This window comes from Nesoenas mayeri (assembly GCF_963082525.1).
Source record: "Nesoenas mayeri genome assembly, chromosome: 37".
NCBI classification, from domain to species: domain Eukaryota; kingdom Metazoa; phylum Chordata; class Aves; order Columbiformes; family Columbidae; genus Nesoenas; species Nesoenas mayeri.
This window is the reverse complement of record NC_137578.1, coordinates 1-14,329: the sequence shown is the minus strand read 5'-3', so window position 1 is coordinate 14,329 and position 14,329 is coordinate 1. Positions and strand designations below refer to the sequence as shown.

Sequence of the window (14,329 nt, the reverse complement as noted above, 5' to 3'; positions counted from 1 at the left end):
CACCGGCAATCGATACCAGCACCGGGAATGGGTACCGGGCACCGGGAATGGGTACCGGGCACTGGGAACCGGCACCGACACCAGGGAACCGGCACCGGGAACCGACACCAGCACCGGGAATGGGGACCGGGCACCGGCAATGGGTACCGGGCACTGGGAACCGGCACCGACACCGGGGAACCGGCACCAGGAACCGACACCAGCACCGGGAATGGGGACCAGGCACTGGGAACTGGCACCGACACCGGGGAACCGGCACCGGGAACCGATACAGGGCACCGGGAACCGGCATCGGCACCGGGGACTGGCACGGGGTACCGGGCACTGGGAAGCGGCACCGGTAATGGGTACCGGGCATTGGGAACCGGTACCGGTAATAGGTACCGGGCACTGGGAACCGGTACCGGGCACTGGGAACGGGTACTGGGAACTGGGAACCGGTACCGGTTAATAGGTACCGGGCACTGGGAACCGGTACTGGGCACTGGGAAGCGGCACCGGTAATGGGTACCGGGCACTGGGAACCGGTACCGGTAATAGGTATCGGGCACTGGGAAGCGGCACCGGTAATGGGTACCGGGCACTAGGAACCGGTACCGGGCACTGGGAACGGGTACCGGGCACTGGGAACCGGTACCGGTAATGGGTACCGGGCACTGGGAACCGGCACCGGGCACTGGGAAGCGGCACCGGTAATGGGTACCGGACACTGGGAACCGGCACTGGGAACCGGTATCGGGTACTGGGAACGGGTACCGGGCATTGGGAACCGGTACCGGTAATGGCTACCGGGCACTGGGAACCAGCACTGGGAACCGGTACCTGGCACTGGGAACCGGCACCGGGCACTGGGAACCGGTACCGGTAATGGGTACCGGGCACTGGGAACCGGTACCGGGCACTGGGAAGCGGCACCGGTAATGGGTACCGGGCACTGGGAACCGGTACCGGTAATAGGTACCGGGCACTGGGAACCGGCACCGGTAATGGGTACCGGGCACTGGGAACCGGTACCGGTAATGGGTACCGGCACTGGGAACCGGTACCGGGCACTGAGAACCGGCACTGGGAACGGGTACTGGGAACTGGGAACCGGTACCGGTAATGGGTACCGGGCACTGGGAAGCGGCACCGGTAATAGGTACCGGGCACTGGAAAGTGGCACCGGTAATGGGTACCGGACACTGGGAACGGGTACCGGGCACTGGGAACCGGCACTGGGAACCGGTACCGAGCACTGTGAACTGGCACCGACACCAAGGACTGGCACTGGGAGTGGGTACCGGACACTGAGAACCGGCACCGGGCACTACGAACCGGTACCGGGCACTGCGAACCGGCACCGGGAACCTGCACCACCCGTTGCCCTTTTAAGAAGGAGAGGACCCCCCCTGTCACTCCGCCGCCGTTACCCTTTTAAGAACGCGGGGAGCAACTCTGCCCCACCAGGAGTGGGCGTGGCCTGGCGGAGGGGCGTGGCCGGGCGCGGTTGGGGGCGTGGCCAGGGGCGTGGTCAGCGCCGGGACCACCGGAAGGGTCCGGACACAGCGCGGCACCAGCGGCACCAGTATGAGGTGAGTGGGGGCACTGGGAGCACTGGGAGTAGCGGGAACTGGAACTGGGAGCACTGGGAATACCAGGAACTGGAACTGGGAGCACTGGGAGTACTGGGAAATGGAACTGGGAGCACTGGGAATACCAGGAACTGGAACTCGGAGCACTGGGAATACTGAGAATTGGTACTGGGAGCACTGGGAATACCAGGAACTGGAACTAGGAGCACTGGGAATACTGGGAGTTGGTACTGGGAGCACTGGGAGCTCGTACTGGGAACACTGGGCAGCACTGGGAACTGGTACTGGGAGCACTGGGAATACTGGGAGTTGGTACTGGGAGCACTGGGAATACCGGGAACTAGAACTGGGAGCACTGGGAATACTGGGAGTTGGTACTGGGAGCACTGGGAGCTTGTCCTGGGGTCACTGGGAGCACCAGGAGCTCGTACTGGGAACACTGGGCAGCACTGGGAACTGGAACTGGGAGCACTGGGAATACCAGGAACTGGAACTGGGAGCACTGGGAATACTGGGAGTTGGTACTGGGAGCACCAGGAGCTCGTACTGGGAACACTGGGCAGCACTGGGAACCAGAACTGGGAGCACTGGGAATACCGGGAACTGGAACTGGGAGCACTGGGAATACCAGGAACTAGAACTGGGAGCACTGGGAATACTGGGAGTTGGTACTGGGAGCACTGGGAGCTTGTCCTGGGGTCACTGGGAGCACCAGGAGCTCGTACTGGGAACACTGGGCAGCACTGGGAACTGGAACTGGGAGCACTGGGAATACCAGGAACTGGAACTGGGAGCACTGGGAGTACCAGGAACCGGAACTGGGAGCACTGGGAATACTGGGAAATGGAACTGGGAGCACCAGGAGCTCGTACTGGGAACACTGGGCAGCACTGGGAACTGGTACTGGGAGCACTGGGAATACTGGGAACTGGTACTGGGAGCACTGGGAGTAGTGGGAAGTGGTACCAGGGGGTACTGGGAGCACTGGGACCCGGTACTGGGAGCACTGGGAATGCCGGGAACTGGTACTGGGAGCACTGGGAGTAGCGGGAACTGGTACTGGGAATTTGCACCAGGAAGCACTGGGGTCACTGGGAGAACTGGGAAGCACCAGGAACTGGCACTGGGGGAACTGGGAATACCAGGAAGTACCAGGAACTGCTACTGGGAGCACTGGGAGCTGGTACTGGGGGAACTGGGAAGCACTGGGAGCACTAGGAGCTGGTATAGGGGGAACTGGGAGCACTGGGAGCACTGGGAATTGGTACTGGGGGAACTGGGAAGCACTGGGAGCACTGGGAGCTGGTACTGGGGAAACTGGGAAGCACTGGGAACTGGTACAGGGGGAACTGGGAGCACTGGGGGAACTGGGAAGCACTGGGAGCACTGGGAGCTGGTACAGGGGGAACTGGGAGCACTGGGAACTGGGAAGCACTGGGAGCACTGGGAATTGGTGCTGGGAGCACTGGGAGCACTGGGAACTGGGAAGCATTGGGAGCTGGTACTGGGGAGCACTGGGAGCACTGGGAACACTGGGAGCTGGTACTGGGGGAACTGGGAAGCACTGGGAGCTGGTACTGGGGGAACTGGGAAGCACTGGGAGCACTGGGAATTGGTACTGGGGGAACTGGGATCATTGAGAACTGGTACTGGGAGAACTGGGAGCACTGGGAGCACTGGGAACTGGTACAGGGGGAACTGGGAAGCACTGGGAAGCACTGGGAGCTGGTACAGGGGAAACTGGGAGCACTGGGAGCTGGTACTGGGGGAACTGGGGAGCACTGGGAGCACTGGGAGCTGGTACTGGGGGAACTGGGAAGTACTGGGAGCACTGGGAACTGGTACAGGGGGAACTGGGAAGCACTGGGAAGTGGTACTGGGAGAACTGGGAAGCACTGGGAGTACTGGGAGCTGGCACTGGGGAAACTGGGAAGCACTGGGAGCTTAAACTGGGAGAACTGGGAAGCACTGGGAGCTGGTACTGGGGGAACTGGGAAGTACTGGGAGCACTGGGAGCTGGTACTGGGGGAACTGGGAGCACTGAGAACTGATACTGGGAGAACTGGGAGCACTGGGAGCTGGTACTGGGAGAACTGGGAGCACTGGGAACTGGTACAGGGGGAACTGGGAAGCACTGGGAAGCACTGGGAGCTGGTACTGGGGAAACTGGGAAGCACTGGGAACTGGTACAGGGGGAACTGGGAGCACTGGGGGAACTGGGAAGCACTGGGAGCACTGGGAGCTGGTACAGGGGGAACTGGGAGCACTGGGAACTGGGAAGCACTGGGAGCACTGGGAATTGGTGCTGGGAGCACTGGGAGCACTGGGAACTGGGAAGCATTGGGAGCTGGTACTGGGGAGCACTGGGAGCACTGGGAATTGGTACTGGGGGAACTGGGAGCACTGAGAACTGGTACTAGGAGAACTGGGAGGCACTGGGAAGCACTGGGAGCTGGTACTGGGGAAACTGGGAGCACTGGGAGCTGGTACAGGGGGAACTGGGAAGCACTGGGAGCACTGGGAGCTGGTACAGGGGGAACTGGGAAGCACTGGGAGCTGGTACTGGGGAAACTGGGAAGCACTGGGAACTGGTACAGGGGGAACTGGGAAGCACTGGGAGCACTGGAAATTGGTACTGGGGGAACTGGGAGCACTGGGAACTGGTACAGGGGGAACTGGGGAGCATTGGGAGCTGGTACTGGGGAAACTGGGAAGAACTGGGAACTGGTACTGGGGAAACTGGGAGCACTGGGGGCACTGGGAGCTGGTACTGGGGAAACTGGGAAGCACTGGGAACTGGTACAGGGGGAACTGGGAGCAGTGGGGGAACTGGGAAGCACTGGGAGCACTGGGAGCTGGTACAGGGGGAACTGGGAGCACTGGGAACTGGGAAGCACTGGGAGCACTGGGAATTGGTGCTGGGAGCACTGGGAGCACTGGGAACTGGGAAGCATTGGGAGCTGGTACTGGGGAGCACTGGGAGCACTGGGAACACTGGGAGCTGGTACTGGGGGAACTGGGAGCACTGGGAGCTGGTACTGGGGGACCTGGGAAGCACTGGGAGCACTGGGAATTGGTACTGGGGGAACTGGGAGCACTGAGAACTGGTACTGGGAGAACTGGGAGCACTGGGAGCACTGGGAACTGGTACAGGGGGAACTGGGAAGCACTGGGAAGCACTGGGAGCTGGTACTGGGGAAACTGGGAGCACTGGGAGCTGGTACAGGGGGAACTGGGAAGCACTGGGAGCACTGGGAGCTGGTACAGGGGGAACTGGGAAGCACTGGGAGCTGGTACTGGGGAAACTGGGAAGCACTGGGAACTGGTACAGGGGGAACTGGGAAGCACTGGGAGCACTGGAAATTGGTACTGGGGGAACTGGGAGCACTGGGAACTGGTACAGGGGGAACTGGGGAGCACTGGGAGCTGGTACTGGGGAAACTGGGAAGAACTGGGAACTGGTACTGGGGAAACTGGGAGCACTGGGGGCACTGGGAGCTGGTACTGGGGGAACTGGGAAGCACTGGGAGCACTGGGAATTGGTACTGGGGAAACTGGGAGCACTGGGAGCGCTGGGAACTGGTACTGGGGGAACTGGGAAGCACTGGGAGCACTGGGAGTTGGTACAGGGGGAACTGGGAAGCACTGGGAACTGGTACTGGGGAAACTGGGAAGCACTGGAAACTGGTACAGGGGGAACTGGGAGCACTGGGAGCACTGGGAGCTGGTACTGGGGGAACTGGGAAGTACTGGGAGCACTGGGAGCTGGTACTGGGGGAACTGGGAGCACTGGGAGCTGATACTGGGGCAACTGGGAAGTGTGTGGGGGGGAAGGGCGGAGCCCGGACGCCTGGGTCCCTGTTGGGGAGAAGAGGAAGGAAAAGGGGGGGCCGTGTGGGGTGCGCGTGGGGGTTGGGTGCTCGGGGGGGGGGAGGGGGGGCAGCACCCATGGGTGCCCCTCAGAGATTGGGGCGCCCCAATTTGGGGTCCCAGTACTCCCAGTTCCCCCAGTACCAGCTCCCAGTGCTCCCCAGTTCTCCCAGTTTAAGCTCCCAGTGCTCCCCAGTTCCCCCAGTACCAGTTCCTAGTACTTCCCAGTTCTCCCAGTGCTCCCAGTACCAGTTCCCGGTATTCCCAGTGCTCCCAGTACAAGGTCCCAGTATTCCCAGTGCCCCCAGTACAAGGTCCCAGTGCTCCCAGTACCACTTCCCAGTATTCCCAGTGCTCCCAGTGTTCCCAGTACGAGCTCCTGGTGCTCCCAGTGTCCCCAGTACAAGGTCCCAGTGCTCCCAGTACCATTTCCTCTTATTCCCAGTGCTCCCAGTACAGGGTCTCAGTATTCCCAGTGCTCCCAGTATCGTGTCCCCAGTGCTCCCAGTGCTCCCAGTACCAGTTCCCAGTACCCCCATTGCTCCCAGTAGTGGGTCCCTGTACCCCCAGTGTTCCCAGTATGAGGTCCCAGTACTCCCAGTACACCCAGTACCATCTCCCAGTATTTCCAGTGCTCCCAGTACCAGCTCCCAGTATTCCCAGTATACCCAGTACCATCTCCCAGTACCCCCAGTGCTCCCAGTAGTGGGTCCCTGTACCCCCAGTGCCCCCAGTATGAGGTCCCAGTGCTCCCAGTACCATCTCCCAGTATTCCCAGTGCTCCCAGTACCAGCTCCCAGTGCTCCCAGTACCATCTCCCAGTATTCCCAGTATACCCAGTACCATCTCCCAGTACCCCCAGTGCTCCCAGTACCATCCCCCAGTACCCCCATTGCTCCCAGTAGTGGGTCCCTGTACCCTCAGTGTTCCCAGTATGAGGTCCCAGTACTCCCAGTACACCCAGTACCATCTCCCAGTATTTCCAGTGCTCCCAGTACCAGCTCCCAGTATTCCCAGTATACCCAGTACCATCTCCCAGTACCCTCAGTGCTCCCAGTAGTGGGTCCCTGTACCCCCAGTGCCCCCAGTATGAGGTCCCAGTGCTCCCAGTACCATCTCCCAGTATTCCCAGTGCTCCCAGTACCAGCTCCCAGTACTCCCAGTACACCCAGTACCATCCCCCAGTACCCCCAGTGCTCCCAGTACTGGGTCCCAGTACCCCCAGTGCCCCCAGTATGAGGTCCCAGTGCTCCCAGTACCATCTCCCAGTATTCCCAGTGCCCCCAGTACCGGCTCCCAGTACACCCAGTACCATCTCCCAGTATTCCCAGTGCTCCCAGTACCATCCCCCAGTACCCCCAGTGCTCCCAGTACCATCCCCCAGTACCCCCATTGCTCCCAGTAGTGGGTCCCTGTACCCCCAGTGTTCCCAGTATGAGGTCCCAGTACTCCCAGTACACCCAGTACCATCTCCCAGTATTTCCAGTGCTCCCAGTACCAGCTCCCAGTATTCCCAGTATACCCAGTACCATCTCCCAGTACCCCCAGTGCTCCCAGTACTGGGTCCCTGTTCCCCCAGTGCCCCCAGTATGAGGTCCCAGTACACCCAGTACCATCTCCCAGTATTCCCAGTGCTCCCAGTGCCACCTCCCAGTACCCCCAGTACTCCCAGTATCATCTCCCAGTACCCCGAGTGTCACCTCCCAGTACCCCCAGTGCTCCCAGCACAACGTCCCAGCACTCCCAGTACACCCAGTACCACCTCCCAGTACCCCCAGTGCTCCCAGTGCCACCTCCCAGTACCCCCAGTGCTCCCAGTATGAGGTCCCAGTACACCCAGTACCATCTCCCAGTACCCCCAGTGCTCCCAGTACAATGTCCCATCACTCCCAGTACACCCAGTACCATCTCCCAGTCCTCCCAGTGCTCCCAATTCCCACATAGTGGGGGGGTCATTCCTCATTCTGGGTGGGTGTTTCCCCCCACCCATGGGTGCCCCCCCACTGCAGGATGGGTGCCCACCCATGGGTGCTGTGGGATGGGTGCCCACCCATGGGTGCCCCCCCCTGCAGGATGGATGCCCACCCATGGGTGCTGTGGGATGGGTGCCCACCCATGGGTGCCCCCCCCTGCAGGATGGGTGCCCACCCATGGGTGCTGTGGGATGGGTGCCCACCCATGGGTGCCCTCCTCACTGCAGGATGGGTGCCCCCCCCCACTGCAGGATGGGTTCCCACCCATGGGTGCCCCCCCGCTGTGGGATGGGTGCTGGGTGCCCACCCATGGGTGCTGTGGGATGGGTGCGCACCCATGAGTGCTGCGGGATGGGTGCCCACCCATGGGTGCCCCCCCCACCCATGGGTGCCCCCCCCACTGTGGGATGGGTGCCCCCCCCTCAGCGGGATGGGTGCCCACCCATGGGTGCCAACCCCCCCCACTGCAGGATGGGCGCCCCCCCCCCCCCTCACAGGATGGGTGCCCACCCATGCGTGCCCCCCCTCACTGTGGGATGGGTGCCCTCCCCCCCCCAACTGCAGGATGGGTGCCCACCCATGGGTGCTGTGGGATGGGTGCCCACCCATGGGTGCCCCCCCCACTGCATGATGGGTTCCCACCCATGGGTGCCCCCCCTCACTGTGGGAAGGGTGCCCCCCCCCACTGCGGGATGGGTGCCCACCCATGGGTGCTGCGGGATGGGTGGGCACCCATGGGTGCCCCCCCCACCCATGGGTGCCCCCCCCCACTGTGGGATGGGTGCGCCCCCCTCTGCGGGATGGGTGCCCACCCATGGGTGCTGCGGGATGGGTGGGCACCCATGGGTTCCCCCCCACCCATGGGTACTGTGGGATGGGTGGCCCCCCCACCCATGGGCGCCCCCCCACCCACGGGTGCCCGTTGCCCCCAGCGCCGAGCGGGTGGTGCTGAGCGCCCGTGCGGCCGTGCTGCTGTACGACGACACCCAGCGGCAGTGGGTGCCCGCGGGGGGGGTGCCCCCCGCCCCCACCCCCACCCCCACCCCCCCCTGCGTCCTGCACATCTACCAGCACCCAGGGGGTGCCGCCCGCATCGTGGGGCGCCGCAGCCAGCCCGACCAGCAGGTGGGGGCACCCATGGGTGCTGGGGGGGGGGGTTGGGAGCACCTATGGGTGCTGGGGGGGGTGGGGCACCTATGGGTGCTGGGGGGTGATGGGGCATCTATGGCCAATGGGGGCGATGGGGCTCCTATGGGTGCTGGGGGTGATGGGGCATCCATGGGGGCTGGGGGGCACTCATGGGTGCTGGGGGTGATGGGCCACCTATGGGTGCTGGGGGGGGCTTGGGAGCACCTATGGGTGTGGGGGGTGATGGGGCTCCTATGGGTGCGGGGGGCTTGGAGCACCAATGGGTGCTGGGGGTGATGGGGCATCTATGGGTGCTGGGGTGGGGTTTGGAGCACCTATGGGTGCTGGGGGCTATGGGGCACTCATAGGTGCTGGGGGTGATGGGGCATCTATGGGTGCTGGGGGTGATGGGGCTCCTATGGGTGCTGGGGGTGATGGGGCACTCATGGGTGCTGGAGGTGATGGGGCATCCATGGGGGCTGGGGGGCACTCATGGGTGCCGGGGGTGATGGGGCACCCATGGGTGCTGGGGGGGGCTTGGGAGCGCCTATGGGTGCGGGGGGGTGATGGGGCATCTATGGGTGCTGGGGGTGATGGGGCATCTATGGGTGCTGGGGTGGGGTTTGGAGCACCTATGGGTGCTGGGGGTGATGGGGCATCTATGGGTGCTGGGGGTGATGGGGCACCTATGGGTGCTGGGGGGTGATGGGGTACCCATGGGTGCTGGGGGCTATGGGGCACCTATGGGCACTGGGGGTTTGGAGCACCCATGGGTGCTGGGGGCTATGGGGGATCTATGGCCAATGGGGGCGATCGGGCACCTATGGGTGCTGGGGGGCGATGGGGCATCTATGGGTGCTGGGGGTTTGGAGCACCCATGGGTGCTGGGGGCTATGGGGCACCTATGGGTGCGGGGGGCTGTGGGGCACCCATGAGTGTGGGGGGCTATGGGGCATCTATGGGTGCTGGGGGTTTGGAGCACCTATGGGTGCTGGGGGGGGTTGGGGCACCTATGAGTGCTGGGGGCGATGGGGGCACCTATGGGTGCTGGGGGGCGATGGGGCACCTATGGGTGCAGGGGCTATGGGCATCTATGGGGGCTGGGGGGTGATGGGCACTCATGGGTGCTGAGGGTGATGGGCCACCTATGGGTGCTGGGAGGGGCTTGGGAGCATCTATGGGTGCGGGGGGCGATGGGGCTCCTATGGGTGCGGGGGGCTTGGAGCACCAGTGGGTGCTGGGGTGATGGGGCATCTATGGGTGCTGGGGTGGGGTTTGGAGCACCTATGGGTGCTGGGGGCTATGGGGCACTCATGGGTGCTGGGGGTGATGGGGCATCTATGAGTGCTGGGGGTGATGGGGCTCCTATGGGTGCTGGGGGTGATGGGGCACTCATGGGTGCTGGGGGTGATGGGGCATCCATGGGGGCTGGGGGGCACTCATGGGTGCTGGGGGTGATGGGGCACCCATGGGTGCTGGGGGGGGCTTGGGAGCGCCTATGGGTGCGGGGGGTGATGGGGCATCTATGGGTGCTGGGGGCGATGGGGCATCTATGGGTGCTGGGGGTTGATGGGGCACTCATGGGTGCTGGGGGTGATGGGGCACCCATGGGTGCTGGGGGGGGTTGGGAGCACCTATGGGTGCTGGGGGTGATGGGGCACCTATGGGTGCTGGGGGGGGCTTGGGAGCACCTATGGGTGTTGGGGGTGATGGGGCACCTATGGGTGCTGAGGGCTATGGGGCACCTATGGGCACTGGGGGTTTGGAGCACCCATGGGTGCTGGGGGCTATGGGGCACCTATGGGTGCTGGGGGGTCTATGGGCATCTATGGGTGCTGGGGGTTTGGAGCACCCATGGGTGCTGGGGGCTACGGGGCATCTATGGGTGCTGGGGGCTATGGGGCACCCATGGGTGCTGGGGGCTATGGGGCATCTATGGGCGCTGGGGGCTATGGGGCACCCATGGGTGCTGGGGGTGATGGGGCTCCTATGGGTGCTGGGGGGTTATGGGGCACCCATGGGTGCTGGGGGCTATGGGGCATCTATGGGTGCTGGGGGGTGATGGGGCACCTATGGGTGCTGGGGGTGATGGGGCATCCATGGGTGCTGGGGGTTTGGAGCACCCATGGGTGCTGGGGGGTCTATGGGGCACCCATGGGTGCGGGGGGCTATGAGGCATCTATGGGTGCTAGGGGTTTGGAGCACCCATGGGTGCTGGGGGCTATGGGGCATCTATGGGCGCTGGGGGCTATGGGGCACCCATGGGTGCTGGAGTGGGCTATGGAGCACCCATGGGTGCTGGGGGGTCTATGGGGCACCCATGGGTGCTGGGTGCGCTATATTTCACCCAATAAGCTCTATGCCTCCCCCATATCTATTGGGGGGGGGGGGCCACCCATGGGTGCTGCGCCTTTCCAGAGCACCCACAACTACCATAGACCCTGTGGACCCCCCCCATTCATTTTGGGGGGGGTTCTATGGGCCACCCTTTATTTGGGGGGGGTTGGGGGGGGTGTGGGGGTGCTCTATGGGTGCAGACCCCCCCCCCCCACCACCCAGTGACACCCCATGGGTGCCCCCCACCCAATAGGTGGTGCTGAACTGCCCCCTGGTGCGTGGGCTGCGCTACCAGCAAGTGACCCCCCAGTTCCACCAATGGCGGGGGGGGGCGCCGAGTTTGGGGGCTCAATTTTGGGGACCCCCAAGAAGCCGCCCAATTCGGCGCCGCCGTCCTGCAGGTGCTCAGGGTGCTGGAACAGGGTGAGTTGGTTTTGGGGGGGGGGGGGGCACCCATGGGTGCTCTGACCCCCCCCCTAATGTGACACCCCCCCCCCCGTGGTGTTGTTTAGGGAGCCCAATGGGTGATGGTTCAGGGGTGGAGGAGCCGGAGCTGCTGGAAAGGTGGGGGGGGCACCTGAAAGTTGGGGGGCTGGGGGGGGGTCCCCAATATAATGGGGAGGATGTGGGTGCTGGGGGGGTCCCCAGTTCAATGGGGGTGCTGGCTGGGGGGTCCCCAATATGATGGGGGGGATATGGGTGCTGGGGGAGGGGCACAATATAATGGGGGAGATGTGGGTGCTGGGGGGGGTCCCCAATATGATGGGGGGGATATGGGTGCTGGGGGGTCCCCAATATAATGGGGGGGATGTGGGTGCTGGGTGGGTCCCCAATTCAATGGGGAGTTGTGGGTCCCCAATATAATGGGGGGGCTGTGGGGTCCCTAATTGAATGGGGGGGATATGGGTGCTGGGGGGGTCCCCAATATAATGGGGGGGATGTGGGTGCTGGGGGGTCCCCAATATAATGGGGGGGGATATGGGTGCTGGGGGGTCCCCAATTCAATGGGGGGTTGTGGGTCCCCAATATAATGGGGGGGCTGTGGGGTCCCTAATTGAATGGGGGGGATATGGGTGCTGGGGGGGTCCCCAATATAATGGGGGGGATGTGGGTGCTGGGGGGGTCCCCGATATAATGGGGGGGATATGGGTGCTGGGGGGGTCCCCAATTCAATGGGGGGTTGTGGGTCTCCAATATAATGGGGGGGCTGTGGGGTCCCTAATTGAATGGGGGGGATATGGGTGCTGGGGGGGTCCCCAATATAATGGGAGGGATGTGGGTGCTGGGGGGTCCCCGATATAATGGGGGGGATATGGGTGCTGGGGGGGTCCCCAATTCAATGGGGGGTTGTGGGTCCCCAATATAATGGGGGGGCTGTGGGGTCCCTAATTGAATGGGGGGGATATGGGTGCTGGGGGGGTCCCCAATATAATGGGAGGGATGTGGGTGCTGGGGGGGTCCCCGATATAATGGGGGGGATATGGGTGCTGGGGGGGTCCCCAATTCAATGGGGGGTTGTGGGTCCCCAATATAATGGGGGGGCTGTGGGGTCCCTAATTGAATGGGGGGGATATGGGTGCTGGGGGGGTCCCCAATTCAATGGGGGGTTGTGGGTCCCCAATATAATGGGGGGGCTGTGGGGTCCCTAATTGAATGGGGGGATATGGGTGCTGGGGGGGTCCCCAATATAATGGGGAGGATGTGGGTGCTGGGGGGGTCCCTGATATAATGGGGGGGATATGGGTGCTGGGGGGGTCCCCAATTCAATGGGGGGTTGTGGGTCCCCAATATAATGGGGGGGCTGTGGGGTCCCTAATTAAATGGGGGGGCTGTGGGTGCTGGGTGGGGGTCCCAATATAATGGGGGACTGTGGGTGCTGGGGGGTCCCCAATATGATGGGGGGGATATGGGTGCTGGGGGGGTCCCCAATTCAATGGGGGGTTGTGGGGTCCCTAGTTAAATGGGGGGGATGTGGATGCTGGGGGGGTCCCCAATTCAATGGGGGTGCTGGCTGGGGGGTCCCCAATATGATGGGGGGGATATGGGTGCTGGGGGAGGGGCACAATATAATGGGGGGGCTGTGGGTGCTGGAGGGGGTCCCAATATAATGGGGGGGATATGGGTGCTGGGGGGGGTCCCCAATTCAATGGGGGGCTGTGGGTGCTGGGGGTCCCCAATATAATGGGGGGGGGATATGGGTGCTGGGGGGGATCCCAATTCAATGGGGGGGCTGGCTGGGGGGTCCCCAATATAAGGGAGGGGATATGGGTGCTGGGGGGGGTCCCTAATATAATGGGGGGGGATATGGGTGCTGGGGAGGGTCCCCAATATAATGGGGGGGCTGTGGGTGTTGGGGGGGGGGTCCATGGGTGCTGACCCCCCCCCCCCAGGCACCCACCGGAGGAGCCCGAGCACCAGGTGGCGGCTACAGGTGGGTGTTGGGTGGAGGGGGGTGGGGGTAAGGGGGGGGGGGGCCCAATCCTGACCGCCCCCCTTAAAACCCCTCCCCACCCCCCCCTCCCCCTACAGGCACCCAAGCAGCCATTGGAGCCCCCCCCCCACCCCCTGGCCCCCCCCCACCTACAGGGGCCCCCCCACCTCCGGGCCCCCCCCCTTTAACAGGGGTCCCACCGGCCCCCCCATTACCGGGGGGGGGCTCCGGCTTTGCCGCCGCCATCGCGGGGGCCAAACTCAGGAAAACAGGCAAGGTGAGGATTTTTGGGGGGGGGGCACCAATTTCATGGTATATAATTTGGGGGGTGGGGTGTAATAATTTGCGGGGGGGGGTGTAATAATATGGGGGGGGTCACCCCATTTATTCCCAGCAGGATGAAGCAGCGGGTGCCCCCCCCGCACCCCCCAAAGGTGAAGGTGCCCGTGGGGGGGGGCGGCGGGGGGTTGATGGAGGAGATGAACGCCATGTTGGCCCGAAGGTGAGGGGGGGACATTATGGGGGGGGGGGACACAATTTGGGGGTGGGGAGGGGGGGGGGGACATCGCACCATGTGACCCCCCACGCCGCCTCCCCCCCCACAAAAGGAGGAAAGCGACCATGCAAGGGGATAAAGCAGCGGACGTGGAGACGGGCACTAGGACCCAGGGCAGCCCGCGGGTGAGTTATGACAACGATCCCACCGAGTTGGGAAGCTAAGCAGGGTCCACCCCGGTCAGCACTTGGATGGGAGACCATGTATATACACCCATAGCACCCTGAGAATGGCTGATGTGGGAAGCTAAGCAGGGTCCGGCCCGGTCAGTACTTGGATGGGAGACCATGTATATACACTCATAACACCCTGGTCTGGGAAGCTAAGCAGGGTCGGCCCCGGTCAGCACTTGGATGGAGACCTTGTGGCCAGGAAACCAATGGGACCTGGGGGGATTAGAAGGGGGTGGTCAGTAGGTCAGAGAGGTTCTCCTGCCCCTCTCAGGATATACTTGGGGATC

General features: G+C 63.5%; 1 protein-coding gene across 1 annotated transcript; it reads left to right on the top strand.

Annotated features, from left to right (window-relative positions):
* Positions 1-1,019: 1,019 nt before the first annotated feature.
* On the top strand, positions 1,020-13,994 carry LOC308051348 (vasodilator-stimulated phosphoprotein-like; the record flags this gene model as incomplete). Its single annotated transcript, XM_080361725.1, is given in 11 exon segments — positions 1,020-1,319; positions 1,450-1,574; positions 8,350-8,542; positions 11,136-11,207; positions 11,209-11,305; positions 11,395-11,446; positions 13,273-13,313; positions 13,412-13,590; positions 13,711-13,761; positions 13,763-13,815; positions 13,922-13,994. Coding segments are annotated over 11 exon segments (1,236 nt in total), but the record flags the coding sequence as incomplete, so codon positions are not given.
* Positions 13,995-14,329: the final 335 nt, after the last annotated feature.